This window comes from Cervus canadensis, chromosome 1 (assembly GCF_019320065.1).
Source record: "Cervus canadensis isolate Bull #8, Minnesota chromosome 1, ASM1932006v1, whole genome shotgun sequence".
Taxonomy (NCBI): domain Eukaryota; kingdom Metazoa; phylum Chordata; class Mammalia; order Artiodactyla; family Cervidae; genus Cervus; species Cervus canadensis.
In genome coordinates, this window is record NC_057386.1 from 25477210 (window position 1) to 25496538 (window position 19329).

The 19329-nt window shown below is 58.0% G+C and overlaps 1 protein-coding gene across 4 annotated transcripts in view; it reads right to left on the reverse strand.

Annotated features, from left to right (window-relative positions):
* Positions 1 to 272: 272 nt before the first annotated feature.
* Positions 273 to 19329, reverse strand: part of KCNJ12 (potassium inwardly rectifying channel subfamily J member 12) — a 37677-nt gene continuing 18620 nt past the window's right edge. Inside the window, exons 2-3 of one of the 4 annotated variants that reach the window (XM_043472153.1) lie at positions 10968 to 11086; positions 273 to 4817 (exon numbers count right to left, since the gene is read on the reverse strand). In XM_043472153.1, coding sequence (XP_043328088.1) covers positions 3473 to 4756 — 1284 coding nt within the window. In that variant the 5' untranslated portion in view covers positions 4757 to 4817; positions 10968 to 11086 and the 3' untranslated portion in view covers positions 273 to 3472. Of the gene's footprint in view, positions 4818 to 8117; positions 8205 to 10099; positions 10568 to 10967; positions 11087 to 19329 lie in introns of those variants that run through there. The other 3 variants (XM_043472162.1, XM_043472172.1, XM_043472177.1) reach the window with 3 other exon arrangements.

Sequence of the window (19329 nt, forward strand, 5' to 3'; positions counted from 1 at the left end):
CACTTGGGCCAGGTCACAGCCTGAGGAGCACGCAGGGATCTGCAAGGAGGCCGCTTCTGTCCTCTCTGTCTTCCCTCATCGGCCACTGGGGAGTGCCCCCCATGTCACGGGGTGTTGGGTGGGGGTGGGTGTGCACCACACCAGGCAGGGCCTTTAAACACACGTCTGCACACGGCGCCACTCCAGGAGGCTGAAATGAGTGTAGTGTGGTCTAGTCTCATGGCCTACATCTCCAGACACTGCTGTGTGTTGAAAATAACATGAAAATTCTCCTCGTTTCACCATTTAAAATATATTTGACACCGATTTGACCTTTGCAGGGGCCTCCTTCCCACCAGGTCCCCTGCCCCCACTGGGACCCTCTGGGGGCAGGGACTGGGCTGCACAGCACCAGCAGGTATGGCAGGCAGGGCCGCCGTGTTCTGAGAAACACACCTGGGCCTGACCGGACACGAGCGGCCCACAGACACACACACGCCACCCTCGGCAGGCAGGTGTAGCTCTGCTGCTGGAGCCTGGCTCATGCATGTACATGTGTTTGTAGACAGATGCACACAGGCCTCCTAACATGCAGTCATGTACAGATGCTCACCTTTGGAGGTGGCACACTCACACACTCGTGTGGCTGTCACCTTGTGCCAACGTGCACAGAAGCCTCACCCTGTCACCCATGCTCCTTACATGCCCACGTGGCCAGAATTGGGGCAGAGGGCTGGTGGGACCACAGCTGGGGTCTGTCCTCAGTGCTGTGTGCCCAGCCCCATAGCCTGGAAACAGATTAACCAACAAACATACAAATAGACCCATGGGTAGATACACACGTAGTATCATCCACAGACACCACCTGTCCGGATTCACACACACGTGGAGATGGTCGTGGGCACACATCTGCAGGATACTCCCATGCACAGACTCGAGCACTTCCAGGAAAAGCCATCACTGGACACACTTCACCGGCACCTGGATGAGATGACTCAACATGGGAATTCACACCTCGGCTCTCACACACTTGGCTCCAGGCCCCTCCCCACATAAGCAGCTTGCTTTCTCAGGGCAGAGGGCGCCTTGGGTAGCTCCAGCCTCCGCACCACCAGACCCAGGCTGCCAGGAAGCTTCCTGGAAATACCACTGCCAGGGGGCGGGGGCAGAGCAAGTTTGTACACCCACCTGTATAGCACACAGGCCACATGTGACCTACACATGTGTGCCCACAGACTCCCACACAACACACGTGCTCACACACACAGAGCACATGGCACTGAATACCCAGTGGGTTCACACACTCCACACCCCACACACAGGCACACACACACCCCAGGGACCACCTGATCCTGCCTCTGCACACACAGCTCCTCCATCTGCCCTCCTGCTTCAAGGGCACTAAAGAGGAAGACTATTTTGGTCTTTAGCACAAGCAATAAATAAATAAATAAACACAGAGGAGGCAAAAAGCAGATAGTGGAGTTTGAAAACACAGCATCTGCCTTTGGTGAGAGATGAAAGGCAGCTCGGAGTGGCCCTCCTGCAGAGTCTGTGACCTGAGCCGTCCAGTGTGAGCCTGGGAGGTGGACAGGCCTGAGAGGAGGTGCCCCAGGCCACTCGAGACAGCTGGGGCCTGGGTGGGGTGAGTGGAGGGCTGGCCTGGCAGGCCTGTGTGCCAGCCCCAAGCGACCAGGGCCATCTGCTACCCTCATGGCTCCCACGGGGACCCCACACCCCCAGGACTAAGGCTGAAGAAGCCCGGGGCTCAGGGCTGGGAAGGAGAGAGGCCCATCCAGTAGATCTTGAGCGGAAGGGCCGCCTCCATCTACCTCGGATTGACCCTTTTGACTATTCCTGACTGAAAGTTAGGGTGCGATCTGAGGCCAGGGCAGGGCTGTCTGGGTGGGAATGGACAGTTGGTGCCAGGACCCCGCATGGCCCCTGACCTTGGGGCAAGCCTCCAGCTGCCTCAGGGTGGGAGGAGGGGAGGGGCCGGAGTCCTAGCACCTCCTGGTCATGAGTTGTCCCACAGCACCTGGGCAGGTGGGCCGGGGAGATGCCTGCTCTCTAATGACTGAACAGCCCAATCATACGTGAGCACAATGCTCTCAGCAGTCCCAGGAAAGGTCCAGACTCCATCCTGAGGCCTGGCCCCTGCCAGCTGCTTTCTCCAAGAACAAGCCTGTGCTGGGCAGCTCTTGGGCTGGCAGAGCCAAAAGCCAGTGACAAACAAGGAACCCAAGCCTCTACCCGACCCAGAGGTGTGTGCTGACAAGCTCACCTTTCCTAGGGCACTCCTGTGAGTTCAGCATCAGGGCACAGCCCGGCTGGGCCCCACCCGGGCATACCTGCACTGCTCGCCTTGGGAGGGTGGGGTGCCAGGTCAGCCCAACCTCTGCAGACAGAGGAGTATGGTGGAGTCGGGGGCTGTGGAGAGGACGCGTGAATCCAATAAAAACAGTGACAGTTGGAGCCAGACTCCCAGGGTCTCTAAGGCACGACTCATGCTGGGGCCCCGTGGGGATGGGGCTGAAACACTTCCTTGGAGTTGGGGAACCCAGCTCTCTTTCCCATGGAGCCATCCACCCCCACAGTTCTGGGGAAGGGGTAGAGGCCGCTGGGCAGAAAAGGAAAGAGACAAACAGGAGAACCCGGCAGGTCAGGGTGGGAGGTGGCTGGGGGTTAGGTCCCATCCCGGCCCTGAGACACGCCTCGCCAGAGGCACAGAGTCAAACTTCAAAGTTCTTCCCAGACTCTTCCTGGCCCTTACCCCAACCCCAGTAACACTGGAAAGCTTCCATTAGGATCATTAACATGGTCTCGGTATTGCCATCACAAACGAAATCCAATTCACTTTGTGAGCATAAAGAATGGGGGTGAGCCCCACGCCTACCCTGCAGGCTGCACCATCAGGCACATGCGCCATCTTCACGGAAGAGAGGCCTGCCCAGCATTGGGAACTTGCTGGAAACTCCACTCAGCTGCTTGCACCCTAGCAGACTAACAGAATTCTAACTGTCCTTCTTTCCCCCGCAACAAATTATAAAAATCAATCACATGTTAATTTTTTTTTTTGTAAACAGTCTTACTCAAACTAAGATTGAGAATGCCAAAACTGGTGTTTCTCCCCAAGGTAAAAACCAGTGAGGCGCCCTACTGCCTGCTGGCCTTCGCCCGCAGAGGTCGGGTGGCTGGTCAGCCGTCTCTGGACGGCTGCAGCTCCCTCCTCAGGCAGAAGGCCCTGGCTCCTGTAGACCAGTGCCCGGAGGCCACCTCCCCACCCCTGGGCCTGCCCCAGCCCCGGAGGCAGCACAAGCCACCCACTCTCCCGCCAACATTCACAGGTGTTGTAAAGAAACATAAAACATCTAAAACGCTACTGAGTCTGCAACCAGGGCCCAAGCTCATCCTGCTCCGGCCCAGAGCCCTCAAGGGGCTCAGGCCTCTCCTTGGCGGGGCAGATGCTGCACCTCGGCTGACCGACGGCAGCTCAGATCTCAGACTCCCGTCTGTAAGGCCGCTGGTCAAGGGCTGTGCCGGCCTGCGGCCTGTCAAAGTCGCGCCTGGCCTGGGGGCCGAGGCTGTCTTGCTCTCCGTCCACCTCGTCCTCCTCGTCACGGCTCAGGAAGGCCAGCTCATTCTCGTAGCAGAAGGAGTTGGTGCTTGGCAGCAGGAACTTGTTCTCCACCAGGTCCTTGGCACTGCAGCGGGGCGTGGATGGCACCTCGTAGGTCTTGTGGAAATGCGAGTAGTCGATCTTGTACTGGTTCTTCTCCTCAAAGAGGACAGGCTCAAAGCGGTGGCCCCATAGGATCTCGTTAGCCAGATAGGAGCTGCGGGCCTGCGTGGTCATGGCCGTGGCCTCCACCATGCCCTCCAGGATGACCACGATCTCGAAGTCATCCGTTTCCAGGTCCTGCCGGCTGATGCCGAACAGAGGGCTGGCCTCGTCAATCTCGTGCAGGATGGTGATGGGAGACACCAGGAAGATGCGGTCCAGGCCCTTGTCAAAGCCGACATCAATGTCGATCTGGTCCAGCGGGATGTACTCGCCCTCCTCCGTGACCCGGGGCTTGATGAGCTGGGCCCGCACATGGGCCTCCACGATGTGGCTCTTGCGTAGGTTGCCCACGCGCCACATGAGGCAGAGCTTGCCGTCACGCAGCGCCACCACCGCATTGTGGCTGAAGAGCAGCGTCTGTGCGCGCTTCTTGGGCCGCGCCATCTTGGCCATGATGGCGCCAATCATGAAGGAGTCGATGATGCAGCCCACGATGGACTGCGCCACCACCATGAACACGGCCACCGGGCACTCCTCGGTCACGCAGCGCAGCCCGTAGCCGATGGTGGTCTGCGTCTCGATGGAGAAGAGGAAGGCTGCCATGAAGCCGTGTACCTGCAGCACGCACGGCGTGCGGCCGTGCGCCTCCGCGGGCTCCAGGTCCCCGTGGGCCACCGCAATGACCCAGAAGATGACCCCGAACAGCAACCAGGAGGCGAGGAAGGCCAGCGAGAAGATGAGCAGCATGTAGCGCCAGCGGATGTCCACGCACGTGGTGAACATGTCCGCCAGGTAGCGCTGCGACTTCTCATCCATGTTGGCGAACTCGATGTTGCACTGGCCGTTCTTCTTGACGAAGCGATTCCGGCACCGGCGCCGCGTGTGCACCTTGCCATTGCCGAAGCCGTTGGCGCCCGACATGGTGACCAGGTGCAGCCCGTCCTCCTCTGAAGACACGATGCTGTAGGGGTTTGTGCGGCCGGACGCAGTCATCCAGGAGGTGGGGGCAGCGGGACCCCGCTCGACCCCAGACTGGCTCAGGGTTGGGCAGCTCCTGCAACAGAGAGAAAGGCAGGGCTGATGGTGGTACTGGCCTGGTAGCCGCCGCCCCCCCCCCCCCCACCTCCGCGCCTCAGCCCCCGGCCCAGCCATGGTTTCGGATACCCAGAATCACCCCCAACCAGCTCCTGGTCCTCCCTCCCATCTTAGCCAGCTCCTTCCCTGCCTCCATCCTCCCAGCTGCTCCAGACAAGAACCCTGGGTTCTTCCTCAGTCCCCCTTTCTCCCACCAAGGGCTCTGCTTTCCAATATATTCAGGATTCAGGATCCATCTCCTTCGTCTACCCTCCTGGCCTGAGTCCTTGAAATCACCCACGAAGACCAGCCTGAAAGCCACCTTGCTGGCCTTCCTGCTCCCACCCTGGTGCCAGTGCTCATGGCAGCCACCAGGAGTCAGTCCATCTTGTCTCCAGCCTTGCCCTTGCTCACCCCGGGGCCCACCCGGACACCCTCTTCCAAGCCCTGGCTTTGATGCCTCGGGGGTATCTCCCAGGGCCTCCCTGCACCTGAGAAAACTATACACCCCCCCAGAACCCCACTCGAATCCCACACATTCTCCCTGACCTCCTAACTCTAGTGACCACAACAACAGCTTGCTCGGGGCTGCACAAGCCGTCCCACCATGAGACCACCAGCTCCCTGAGTACAGGGGTTTGCTGTTTGTTCACAGCAGTTTCACTCTTGGGGCCTGGACCTGGGCCTGATGGACACCCAATGCTGGACCCACCACCCTCCTGACACTCACAGTCTCCCTCAGGTGCCTATTCTCACTGCCCATAAGCTAGGCCTGTGGCCTCCCCATCACCAAAGGTGGCTAGAAGGGGGCCCATGAGTCAGCCTCCAGGGGGGGTCACTGACTGCTGACCTCAGCCTGGGGACCTCTGCCACCCCTGCCTTCCTCAGCTCTAAATAAGAGCATGTGGGGAGCACTCAGAAGAGTCCTCATCCTCAGCCCACTCAGCACAGCACCTGGTTGGCAAACACACTCACACACTGGGCAGTCCCAGGCCACACTCCATGGCACTGTTCCCATGGCCAGACAAACCCTGTTCTCACTGCTGGGAGCAAGCATCAGGGCCCCAGACGCACAGGTAGCCGCCCCTCCCCATGGCCCTGCTGGCTCTGGGGCAGCATCTGTAGACAGGAGATCCCAACTCCACTTGGCCCCATGGGTGGGCACTAAGGCCATGTGGCTGTCCGTGTCAGGCACCAAGCAGGAACGGCGTAGCAGGGCACTGATGGGCCCCACGTGCCTCTGCCCCCAAACCCGAAACCAGTCCACACCACGAGGTCAGAGTCAGACAAGCCTGGGAGCGCTTGAGTGCACTGAGATGCTGAGGCCCCAGAGAAGGTCCCAGGGCAGCCGGTCCACGAGAAAGAGAATGGAGGTGACAGCCAGGAGGTGGCAAAGTTGGGATCAGCCCTGGTCTGTGGGACAGGGTACAACCAGAGCTGCAGAGAGGGCACCACCTCTGACCTCTGCTCCAAACACCTGGGAGAAGTGAAGGTGGAGCCCACTCAACCAGCCAGGCTGCAGACCCCTCCGGGCTCCATCCGGTTGCCAGTGTCACTGGATCCCCAGGTCTGGCAAGTACACAATGCTCCCAGCTCATCCATCCACAGGGAGAGCAGGCCAGACCCGTCAGCAAACACTCCTGGGTCACTCCTCAGCAGCCCAAGGAGGTAACTACTGTGGCTATTTCTACTCTCTGGATGGAGTTTCAGAGAGGTCAAGTGACTTTCCCAAAATCACATAACCACTAAGCAGGAGAGCTGAACTCAGAACTACTTCTGTCTGACACAAGGTCTCTCAGTGTGGGGACCCCAGGCTCTGCGGCAGCTCTCCTCACACTGCCATTCTCCCATACAGATGCTCCAGCTGACTACCTCACCCTGGGTCTGAGAAGCTGAGGCCTGAGGCTATAATGGTGGGCTCTGCTTCTGCCTGGGCCAGCAGGCAAGGAGCCGGTGGTAGGGGTACCCCAGGGACTGTGCCTGGAAGACAGCCCAGCCCAAGATTCCTGGGCCTTCCAAGTGGAGGTGACCAGGATGGGGCACTCAGAAGCCGGCAGCATGCCACCAGATTGCAAGGGGCAGGTCTGTGTGGCCGGGAGGACTTGTGGGATGTCCAGCAGATCACGGCTGCTTCGGGTAAGGCTCTGAGCAGCTTGAGGCCTGTAACGGGGACAGAATCAAACGAATCAAAGGCCAGGAGAGCCCAAACTGGCACGACTGTTCCCAGCAGCTGGGCAGCCTCACACGGAGGCTGTGACTTGGCCAGCTCCCAGGCAGGTGGCAGGTGTCACAGTGACCACTGGCATCTCTGCCTGGGCTGGGTGCCTATGCCCCACCCAGACCTATTCTATTGATGTTTCTCCTAAAACCATAGAGAAAATCCACAGGCCACATTCACAGCCACTCCTCCACTATTCAGAGCTGGAAACTGGTACTTGGAGCAAAGTCACCCAGGCAAAGACCCCCGGAAGCCAAGGAGCAGAGACACAGCAGACAGCTCTGTGTGCACATGTGTGCATGTGTGTGTGTGCATGAGATGCCAGGGGTGTGGGGAGTCCTCGCAGGCACTTGGTGAACACACCACCACAAAGAAAGGCTGAAAAAAGGACCCACAGTAGGAGTCCTGGCACCACAAACTTGCCAAACATCCAGGGACCCTCCATATACAGAAGAAGGCAAGATTGCAGGGCTCAGTGGTCTTTAAGGACTTGGTTTAAGAAATGTGGGGGACGTCCCTGGCGGTCTAGTGGCTAGGATTCTGCACTTCTACTGCAGGGGACCTGAGTTGGATCCTGTCTCTGGTCTGGGAACTAACATCCCAAAAGTTGCAGGGCATGGCCAAAAAAAAAAAAAAAAAAAAAGTGGGACAATATCCTCAACAAGGGAAGTACAGGCCTATCTGGCTCCTGCTCAATGGGTGCATACGGTTAGATTAGACAGACAGGAAGCTAGATTTGCTTTTCTGGAAGAGGCCTTAGCAAGCAAGGAGGCTAGCTCTCCATTTTATAAGTGGGAAAACTGAGGCTGAGAATTGTTCTGGTCACAAAACACCTTGTGGGCCAGGATGAGATACATAATAAAGACAATAGTTAATACCACAGCAGTTGGAAGCCCAGGTTGACCGGTGGGGGTCCCAGATGTTGCTAGGAGGGGAAGGGGAGGCACTGGGATCTCCCACCTGAGCCAGGACTCCCACCTGAGCAGGCGACTACAACAGTGGAGGTGGGGTGTGAGGCACCCCCAGTGGGCTGGACCCAGAGACCCCCAAGGGGAGGCAAACCTGTCCTGATCCCAGCGTCTCCAGAGCCGGCATGCCCGCCGGCCACAGCACCCACACACAGAGGCTCCAGCACCCAGAAGGCTCAGTGTACCAGCAGGGACTGGGCTGGGAGCTTTTAGGCAGGCAGCTAACACGTGACTACCGGTGGGGCCGAATCATCAGGAGGTGCCTCCGGATGGAGTGGGCCACCCTCTGCCAGGTCCCCTGAGGCTCTGGGCCTCAGGTTTCTGCAGCATCTGAGAGGAGACCGGGGTGAAGCCAAGAAAGCACTGACTAGTTGGGTCGATAGAGGGGTCACTGAGGAGGCGCTCAATGTCCCCCTCCCTGGGAGGCTTCCCAGGTGGCAGGACCCCTTCATAGATGTGAACAGAGTGATTAGTATTTGTCAGGCAGTTACTACTTGCCAGGCACTAAGAGCTCAAACAACTCATGTAATCCCTTCTTATGACTTTCTGGGTGAGGAAACTGAAGCTCAGAAAGCTTGAGTCATTTACCCAGGGTCACATAGCCTTTCATAAGTGAGCACCTAGTGTGGGGAGTTGAAGAGAACTCAACTCCCCATCTCCTTATCTCCTCCAGGCCCCAAGGCCAGATTGTGGACACTGTATTCCTAGCCTCAGTCCTCAGGGTCCCTGCAATGCCACGTGGTGATAGGACACAAGTAGCCCCTCTCAGCACACAAAAGCAGAGGCAAAACCCTCACCAGCACTCCTGATCTATGGCCATTCAGGCCCTGCTTGGAACCCAGGGAAGGGACACTCACTACCTCATGGTCAAGTCCTTACAAGTCCATGGTCAACTGGAAGAATCCTTACAAAGCACTTGTCTCAGGGAAAGCCAGCATGTAGACTACCAACACTTCCTCCCCAGTCCATGCCCAAAGCAGACATCATTAATCCATCACAGAGCACTTTCTCACTACAGCCTGTGGTGGCCATGTCCTCTTTTCTAATCCAAACACTATCTATCAGACTCAGCACAAGGGCTTGAAAAATGCAACCCTTCATCCGCAGGTGGGGAGATGGAGGCTCTGAGAAGGGTGCCCTCACTCAGTCAAGAGGGAGCAAGAGGTCTGGGCCAGGCTTGGAGGGTGCACCACAGGGAGACAGGGCAGCTCAGGGTGCAAAGGTGGGACAGGGGCATCCCTGGGGTGGGGAGGGCAGGCTGGCACCTCAGAGTCCAGTAAGCAGGCTAAGCTGGTGGGGGAGAGCCCAACACCTCTGCCCTCACAGTCTGGGGTGATGATGGTCATCTCCTGTGCCTGCCCTCCTTTCCCAGACACAGTCCTTCCCCTTCCCCAGATGTCACCCCAGGCTGTAAACATTTGGAGTCAACACTGTGCAGGCCTTCAGGGTGGGGCCCCTGCAAGGTCCATGTGACGTCTGAGGAGAGCTGTGTACTGGTGATGGGCCTGGCCGACGCTCAGCTGTCCCTGGGGCCTCCCCACTTCCAGGCCCACCTGCCCAGTTTCCAGCCACCAACATACAGTCTTTCTGCCTGTGCAGTGGCAAGCCAGGGAGCAGTTCCCCACTCCAAAGAGCACACTTGGGGTGCCTGCACTACTAAAGCTCGCAGGGCCCCTCAGGCCTGGGCCTTCCTCAGGCCTCTGGGCTGCTCCACAGCAGGGATTACCAACCCTTAGCTCACCACCCCTATGTCCTCCCAGCACTGCAGAGCCAACAGGCTGCTCCTCTTCTCCAAAGCTTAGCCCCTCCCCTCAGTCTCCTTCTTTCCCCACACTCCCAGCACCCTATGGGGTCACTGGGTAGCCCAGTCATTTCACCAGTCACCCCAGCAACAGGCCTGGCCACCTCCCTCCTCCTCAGCCCCCAAATCCACTCCCTCCCCAGGTCCTGTGCATTTTATCTCCTGAATGATCAAAGCCATCCACCCACTCCTTGCCCACAGACCCCTCCTGTCCAGGCATTCCTATCTGGACACTGCAACAGGCTCCTTATTGATGTTCCTGTGGTGACCCTCACCCCACATGGTCCGGTCTCCAAATCACAGCTAATGGGAATGCTGGAAATCCATCGGTTAGGAACCAGTGGAAGCCCACCACTTCCCTGAGGCCCTTTTAGGTTTCTCCAGCCCTGGGCTTCTTCTGTTAGGACCAGAAGGTGCTTTTCCACCTTGTGTGAGAGTTGGTTTTGCCTTGGCCCCATCTCTGGCCAATCTCAGAAGTCCAGAGAGATTGAGGAAGGCCTGGAACAGAGCGGGCACCCAGTAAATGTTTGCTGCTCAGACAAAGACAAGGGAATAAGCTGCTGAACAGAGGCATAGATGAGGAGATGGCTGAATCAATGAATGAGGAGATTGTTACATGTACCAGTGGGTGGTCAAGCGTGTAGATGGATACACGGAGCTGACAGGTAGATGGATGGATAGAGGATGACTAGAGGGGTGGATCAGTTAGGTGGGTGAGAAATGTCTGGATGAGTTGGGTGAACGGATGAGTGGGTGGATGGATGTTTGAGTGGATTGGTGGATGGATGGATGGACTGAGCGGATGGATGGATGGATGGACAGAGTGGGTGGATGGATGTTTGAGCGGATGGATGAATGAGTGGAAGGACAGATGGACAGATGAATCTATGGATGGGTAGGTGGGTGGATGGATGGATGGATGAATGGCTGACTGGATAGCTGGCAGGGGAGGTGAATGGATGGAAGGATGGCTGGATGGGTTGGGTAGGTAGATAAAGAGTTAGATGGATGGAAGATGGATAGAGGGTGGATGAGAGGTCACATAGGTGGGCGGATGGGTGGATGGGCAGGTGGGTAAAGAGATGAGTGCCTGGATAGAAGGATGACTGGGTGGACAGGTGCACATCCATGACCCAATCTTACCTCTGGAACTCTATCTTCTAAGTAACGGTGCTCACCAAGCAAGTGATCGTCTTCAAGGCTGCACTAGCAGTGGCTGCCATGTCCCCACCAGCTGGAGAGGCCTCAGTGGCTGGAAGACCCTGAGGTTGACAGAGCACAGTTACCATTCTCCTTGGTGTGGGGAGTTAAACAGTTATAAACTTCCACACAAACCCCCACTTCTGCTTGCTTTCCCAGGACCCCATGGAAGGTGGAGGACCCTGTGAGTCTGTTCATAACAACCCTTCAGAGAAAGGCAGTATGATGTGGGCCCCCAGAGAAAGTGACCGCTGACAGTTACTGAATGCCTATTGCATGCCAGACATTTGGTAGGTGCTTCACAGACACCAACTCAGGCAAGCCTCATGACATTGGAACCCTATGAAGTCGGAGTCACTGCTGCTCCTGCTGCAGAGACAGGGGCACCATGGTGGTTCTCCTCAGTCACTGAGGACCTCAGGGTGCGGCCTGTGCACCCGGATACCTGCAGAGCCTTCAGCACGCCAACCACTGAGGTCAGGGCAGTGAGCAGGGGGACGGAGGCATCAGGGAGTCTTTGGAGGCGAGTCCACCTGAGATGTCCTCTGGCCACGGTGCCCATGCAGGCCACTCTCTCGCAGCCACCACTGGCGGGCGTCCACAGTCACGCTGGATCTTCCAGCTGGGATTAAGGGAACTGGTGGTGAGTCAGCCCCACATCACAAGCCTTCTGAGGCAGCACCAGTGGTGGGTTTAGAAGCATACAAACCCAGTTTCAGTTGCAACTCTGCCTCTCCTCATATGCCACCAGCCGTATGACCTTGGCTGAGTCACTTCCTGGCTCGGGACACCTGCTCGAGCTTTTAGGAGGTGGCCTGGCTGGTCTCCCTTCACTCCAGGCTCACCTCAAGACACCCAGCCCTCAGCCCCCTGCTTCCCCATCCCTCATGGTTCCCAAAGCAGCAGCCAGGGGCGTTGCCATTGGCCCCTCTAAAACCAATGGAGGCTCGACCCCAGACTCCCATCAGGCAGCTTGACTTTTGACAGTGAGGACCAGTTCCAGGGCCTCTGACCTCTTGTTCTTCTCCTGGAGTGGACACCCACTGTGTCTGGCCCTGGGTGCTGGGTTCCTGGCCTCAGTGATACTCCAACCTTCACAGCCCACCCTGAGGGATAGAAGGGAAAACTGAGGCTGAGAAGAGCGAAGTCACCAAGAGCTGGAACTCTGAGCAGGGGAGATGACACCTGGCCATGGGGAGGGCAGACGGAGGAGCGCCTGCCTCCCACTTCCTGGTGTCATTCGGCCTGCCGGCCCAGGGCTCTTTCAACCTCTGCCTCCCTGCTCCCTAAAATGGGCTTTCTCCTGTGAGGGAAGCAAAACCAGCTCCACAAGGAGGAGGCGGAGCCTTCAAGCAGAGCAGGGACTTGCCCCGGGTCACAAAGACACAGAGTGAGCGGCAGCTCTTCCCCTGCAGTGGCCATAGCCCATGAAACAGATGTGACCCCCAACCCTCGGAGGTTCACTAAACATGTTCCCGAGGAGGGGGTCCACAGTCCTCAACAGGGAAGGTCAGCGCAGGGGCAGGGTCTTCAGCTGACGGGGATGATGTGACGTGACAGCGAGACTGTCCCTCGGCCTCCCAGCAAGCGAGGGGAGCCCTCCGCTTTTCCCCCAGGACTGCCCTGTCAGTCAGGGGCGGGTCCCTTCCCCTTCCTGCTCAGCTGTGCTCCAGTGCCATGGGGGGACTGCACTGGGCACAAGCCGGGCACCACATGGGTCCACCACCGCAGTCACCGTCCTCACCAATGACAGCATCGCCTGGAGGGTGGGGCTTGGGGACCAGCGAGCCTCAGCCCAGCATTCAAGGCCTGATCACCCCCTAGCTCCCAGTGGGAACTTCCCTGGGCCTCAGGCTTCTCATCTGCAAAATGGGGAGGCTACAAAGAGGGTGTCCAATGCAGCAGACGCACAGTAAATGCCGACTGTCCCAGTGTTCTAAGAGGATGACACCCTCCTGTGTGGCCCGGTGTGTTGCTCTCAGGACGCACCCAACAGGCACTGAAGCAGGAGAGGCCTGAGCTCTGCAGGGGTTGGGTCTGGCCGCCCTGCCCCCACCCCCCAGCTCTGTGCCCAGGGTGTCATCTCTGGCAAGGGTGCCCAGTAAGTGCCAGCTACAAGAACCAGAGCGACCACAACCCCTCAGGCCCCTCAGACTCCGTGGCCTGGAGACAGGGGCTGGATGCACTGACCACAGGCTAGGCTGAGCCAAGTGGCCGGGAGGGATAAATGTCCACTCTCTGAGCACCGAGGTGAAGCCAGGGCAGGAAGTTCTGGCCCCCAGTGTGGAAGACAGGTCATGCCAGGCACCAGGAAATACTTCCGAGGGTATTTTTATCTTGAGAACATCCTTCCACGAGGAGTAGGAGCAGGAGGGAGACAGGGTGTCCTTGGCCCCAGGCCCCTGGAAGCAGCAGAGGACAGAGGCTTCTGGTGCCCTTTGCTAGAGTGGCCATTATAATGGCCACTGCCCCATCCCTGGGCCTCCTTGGGTCCCAGGGCCAAGTGGAGCCGGGGGTGTCTTGGGCTTGGGTTACTCATGGGGCCCCCAGCTCTGCTCAAAGTCACTGTGTGACCTAGGACAGGCCCCCATCCCTCTCTGGACCTCCCTCTGGGAGGCAAACTTTCCTGAGGGCTCGCTCACTGCTGGACTCAGCTGGGCACCAGGGGCTTTGTGAGGGACCAGCAGTGTCTGTCGACAAGGGGCACCTCATCAAGCAGGAGGATAGCGAGCTAGGTAGCAGCCACAGCAGGCAGCATCAGAGGCACGGTCAGAGCCTTTGGAGGCCAGGAGAGAGTGTGACCCAGTCGGGGGGCAGGGGACTCCCTGGAGAGGGCCCAGCTGAGACTGACCACAGCACTGCCAGAAGCACTCGGGCTCCAGAGAGAAGGGTGCACATGGGCTCTGCTCCTCACACACCGGGCCTTGGGCAAACCTCGCCCAACTCTGAACTCTATTCCTACTACACGCAAGGGGGCTGGCCCTTCCAGCAACTGCATTCAGAATCCTAAAGATTTGGGGCTGAGTAGGGTGTAGAAAGAGACCCTAAAAGCAGGGAGGTGATGGGCTGAGTGCCTGCGCACTTCACACCAATGCATGTAGAAGCAGAGGTCCTGAGAGGCCCTGCACGGCATTTTAGTGAGTTTGGACTTGACCCCAAGGTCAATGGGGTGCCAGAGAAGAGTCTGAAAGTATAAAACCAGAGGCAGTATGGCTTGCATTCAACTCTTGTCTCTGTCCCTTCCTGGATGACCTTGAGCAAGTCATATAACTCTCTGAGCCCAGTTTTCTCACCAGTGAGATGGGATGAAGAATGTTATCTATTTCATGTGGTCAAGATGGGTTTCATCAGGTTATACATGGAGCTGGAAATATGCTGGTCCCCCCACGCCTTCCCACCACCACATCTCTGAGCCTCTGACTCGCCCTGAAGGGGGAGGGCCTGGACTGCACTTCACTCCAAGCAGGAAGGGGAGAGCAGATAGACAGAATGGGAGGGCCCATGCAGTGAGCAAAGGCACTGTGGTGTCTGTTTTACTTACAGCTGTAATTTGTCAATCTTCAACTTAAGTCTCAAAACATTTTCTAAGTGTGCGCAGGAGAGCAGAGACCTGAGACAAAGGGACAAGAAACACTCTGGGACGTGAAAGGCCACGAAACAAAAGGTTGGAAAATTGGCCACCATAAAAATATTCATGATATTGCTTATTAAAATGCATTATAAGCAAAACGAAAGGTAAATGATAACATTTGCTATAGAAAGGGCTGATATACTTAGTATATAAAGGGTTCTTATAAATCAACAAGAGAAAAGGACACAGTGGGAATGTGAACCTCCCATCCTCAGTTGGTGACGTCTCAGAAATGTCCACACCCAGAGCCTCAGCCTGGGCTGGACCCTCATCTCAGAAAGCCCTGCTCTGCATTTCATCCTTCAAGTTCCAAGGATGCCTCCTCTACAAAGCCTTTCAAGATTTCCCTGGGTCCCCTGCTGCTCCCTGCCAGGTCCCAGCAGCACATTTCTTAGAACCCTGGAATCGAATGCCTAGCTTCTGCTGAGTGCCTGGCACTGCACCCAAGAACAGTCCAGGTGAGATGGCCCACATGTCTTTGAGCAAGGAGGAAGTAAGTTGCAGAGAGAAGCATTGTGTCCACCATCGGCAGGCCTTGAGCAGCAGATCCAAGCCCCGCACCCACGACCTGGCCTCTGTCCCTCTGCGTCCAGCCACCTCCTCCCTAAGGAGCCCTCCTGACCGAGGGCCACCTTGCTTCACGGCAGGCTGGGCACAGTGTGAGGCCTTCCAGCCAAAGATCAGGCAGAACACGGCCTGACTCCCGGCCTCAGTGACCCATGGACCTGGACGCTTGCTAGGGGAGCAGAGGGACAGTTTTTCTCAGCTTTCCTCTTCTCTCCATCCTCATCTTGTAAATCTGGCTTTATTTTGGGAACAGAAGATTCACCAGGAAGGCCTGACAGACCTCTGAGGTCCAGGGTTCACCCTGGGATGGGCCTGAGGCTGTGCTCTGAGATCAGGAGTCCAGGAACAGGGTGGGCTTCCGGACGACCCATCATTCCACCCAGGATCCTCTGGAGAGCTGGGCTCCAGGAGCACAACCGAGGCCTTAGGCCTCCGCCTGCTCGATGGACAGGGCATTCACTCACTCAGCAGACACCGCCTGGGCCTCCACTGTATGCAGACATGGTGCTCAGGGCCAAGATTGCATGGGGGCAAGGCAGACAAAAACCACTCTGGAGAGGAAAGAACCGAGTCATACCTGAAGCAGAATGGCCACAGGAAGACCTCTCTGAGGGGGTGACATGGGACTTGAGGCCTGCAGGAGACAGCAGCGTTCTTGGAAATATGAGCAAGGACAAAGGCCTTGAGGCTGGGATGTCGCTCCCTGTGCTCAAGGAACTGGAGGGAGGCAGCGGGGCTAGAACTGCGTGTGCCGGGGCACCCGAGCCTCCTCTTTCTCATCTGCCAGCAGTAAGAACAATCCACGCCCCAGAAATGGCTTTTGGAGAAACACTCCCACATCCTGCCTTGGTCGAGGAGACTGAGGCTCAGGGTGGGAAGGCAGCAAGCTAGAGGGCATCTGACCCTCTGACCCACACAGCCTCACACTGGCTTCTGCCACAAACGCTTTTCCAACCCTAACAACTAGAACTGTGCACCCACGTGGACACTGTGACACGTGCTACTTGCACTCACACTATGGTTCCTTTGGATAGTCACAACAGACTGGGGCTCAGGTGACCACCATGCCCAGGGTCACACAGCTGGTTCACCAGAGCTGGGTAGGAATCACTGGAGTCCAGATTCAGGGCCATGGAAACCAAGACTCAGGCACTGACCACATGTCTGGCCCCGATGTCTCCAGGAAAAACCAGTTTTCTCCAAGGGGCTCAGGACTGCCTGCTACAGGAAGCTTTCCCCTGGCTGCCTCTCCTTCATGGCAAACCAGTACTGTGGGAAGGCAGGGGATGCAGAGAGCCCAAGACTAGGGGACAGGGGCCTGGTGTCTGGACCGTATTAGGCCCAGCTGTGCTGTGTGGCCTTGAGCCACTGACCCTCTCTGAGCCTGTGCCCAGGAAGATGAGGTAGATTTTGGGGGTGGTTTCCCCAAGAGCAGGAAGGCTGGCCACTGAGAGCCCCAGGAAAGGCTTTCTCCTACCTGGAACTTTTATTTAGCACCAACTGTGTGCACCTTTCAACAATCCTGAGACTCTGCCCCAAGAGGAAGCAACAGGGTCAGAGAGACCTTGCCCCAAGTCTACAGGTTAGTCAGTGCCATCCTCAGGCCAGGCATCCTGGAGAGGTCATGCGTACCCAGGGGCTGGAGCACATGACCAGAAGCCAAGGGATGGGGAGGCTGCTCCCACCTTCATCTGAACTGTCAGCACTGCCAGCAGCCAGGGCTGGGGAATCCTCCTGCACACGGTCCCAGCCTCGCCGGCTCCAGCCTACCCTCCTCTGCCTCTGAGCTGTGTGTTTATATGACTAATCCTTGCCTCATTTCCAAATCTGTGAAAGGGACCCAGTTCTACTGCCTGCCTGTTAGTCTACGCACAGTGCCCAGACCCCAGTCCAGCACACAAAGGTATGCACAAGCATGTGTACACGTCCTGCGTGGACAGACGGCCTGGGGTGTGGGTGCATGTGACTTCAGGAGCGTCAGGGTGTGCATGCACGTGGCCCCAGTTTGTTTCCCCAGAAACAGATCTAGAGTGGAGGGTTTAGGAGCAGGCAGTTTACTTGGGAGGTGACCAGAGAAGGACAGTGCTGGAAGCAGGTGCTGTGGGAGCTGGAGGCTGCAGGGGCCGGGAGACAGGGTGCTATGGTTCATCACACAGCTGCGTGGCCAGAAGTGGCACTCATGTAGAGACCAGGGCACGAGAAACAAAGCTCACACACTGATCGGTGAGCATCTACACACCCCTGCTCCTCTGGGAACATCAGCAAAGGGGCCTGGGCTGTGCCCTCATGAGGGCACATCTGTGCCTCCATCATGCCAGGGCCGGACACCCTGGGGTGAGTCTCCATGTGTCTGTTCTTGCATGCATGTATCTGTATGTGTGAGCTGTGTGTACACACATGTGTAGGAGGTATGACACAGCCATGTACACATGTTCAGGCTACATGCATGTGCATGCACTGAAGTCCCTCACCTGACCCTGGCTGCAGCTGTGGGGTGAAGGAGATGGCTGGCCTGGTCACCCTGGTAATGGGGCAGAGCTGACTAAGCTGGGGCAGCCTTGGTTCAAAAGAAAAAAAAATTCAAACCACTGAACACAAAGAGGAGCAGGAGGGCTGAGAGGGCCAGGCTTGGCCCAGGCTCCACTCACAGCCTGGCCTGTCTGTCCTTGAGCCAGTGAGGGCTGCCAGAGCCAGGACACGAGTGCTCGACCCAGTGGGCAGACAGTCGGTGGTGTGGGGTCCCTTCGGAGACCCGGGAGCCCACCCGGGAAGGCAGCAGGCAGGGACAGGGACTGGGTGGGGCCGCCCTGCAGGTTCACCGGGCCCCAGGAGAGGGCGCTCCAGACGCCAGGCACACCAGGGCCGCCGGGCCGAGCCGCACGCGTCACCCTCTCCCGCCTGTTGAGGCGCTAACTGCACCGCCGCCTTGAGGCCGGGGCACTAACCCGGGTCGTGTGATGATTTATTCACGAGCTCCCGTCCCCTTCCCGTCCCCACGACCAGCTCGTCAGCCTCGCTGCCCTGCCGGCTGGGGAGGGAGGCGGATCCTTGCTCGCAAACATTGCCCGCTATTTATATCTCATCAGACGGAACCAGCCGGGCGCCGCTCCCCGCAGGCAGCCACCCGGCAGCGTCAGGCGGAGTCGAGGTGCGCACACTCTGCTCGGGAGCCTGGGCCAGACCTCCGCTCACTGCTACAGGGGCTTTGCCCTGCCGGCTCACTGCGTCCTGAGAAAGCCCTCTGAGGGAGGGTCTGCTGCCGTCCCCAGCGGGCAGATAAGGAAACTGAGGGCTAAAGTGACTTCTCCAAGGCCTATAAGATGCAGAGCTGGGGACGAACCCCCAGCCAGGCCGCCCCCAAAGCCTGGGCCTTCGCTGCCCAGCACAGACCTCCCCAGTTGAGTCCCAGAGGCGGGGGACTCATTACGACTCCTGTTTTACAGAAGAGGAAACTAAGGCTCAGAGAGGAGAAGGGACTTGCCCACGGTCATGCAGCCAGGAAGGGAAGCCAGACATATGACCCTGCCTGGTAATGTGCCCCAATCCATGCCCTGGTGACCCTCCGGTGCGTGCAGGGAGCAGCCCCCGGGGGGAGAGAATGGCTCAGCATAGCCAGTCCCCACTGCTACCTGAAGCGGAAGCCATGTGGAGCCCCTTCACCTTTCAAGGTGGCCCTGCCTCAACACCCAGCCCACCTTCCAGACAGCTGTGGAGGCCAGCTTGCCAGGCTCCGGTGCCTCCAAGGGCCCAGCTGTCAGCACAGGGACAAGTGTGAAGAGGCTTGGCATCCTACTGCTAACCTCTGACCATCACCCTCACAGACAAGGGACCCCTCACCAGGCCACAGCAGCACTGGATGGGGGATTCCGGGAATCCCTTGCCCATCTCCCAGGCATCCTGTAATCCCTGGCTTCTCTTGAGACCCTGGGAACTGAGCCAGCTAGAACTCTGGCTACCGAAGGGCAGTGCGGGCCCCTCTCAGGGCCTCAGTGTCCTCATCTGTAAGACAGGTGCACACAGGCCCTCTAGGGGGACTGGGCCCTTGAGACATGGGGCCCAGCACCGGGCCTTCACACAGTCACCACCCAGCCTGTGGCCACAGGGTAG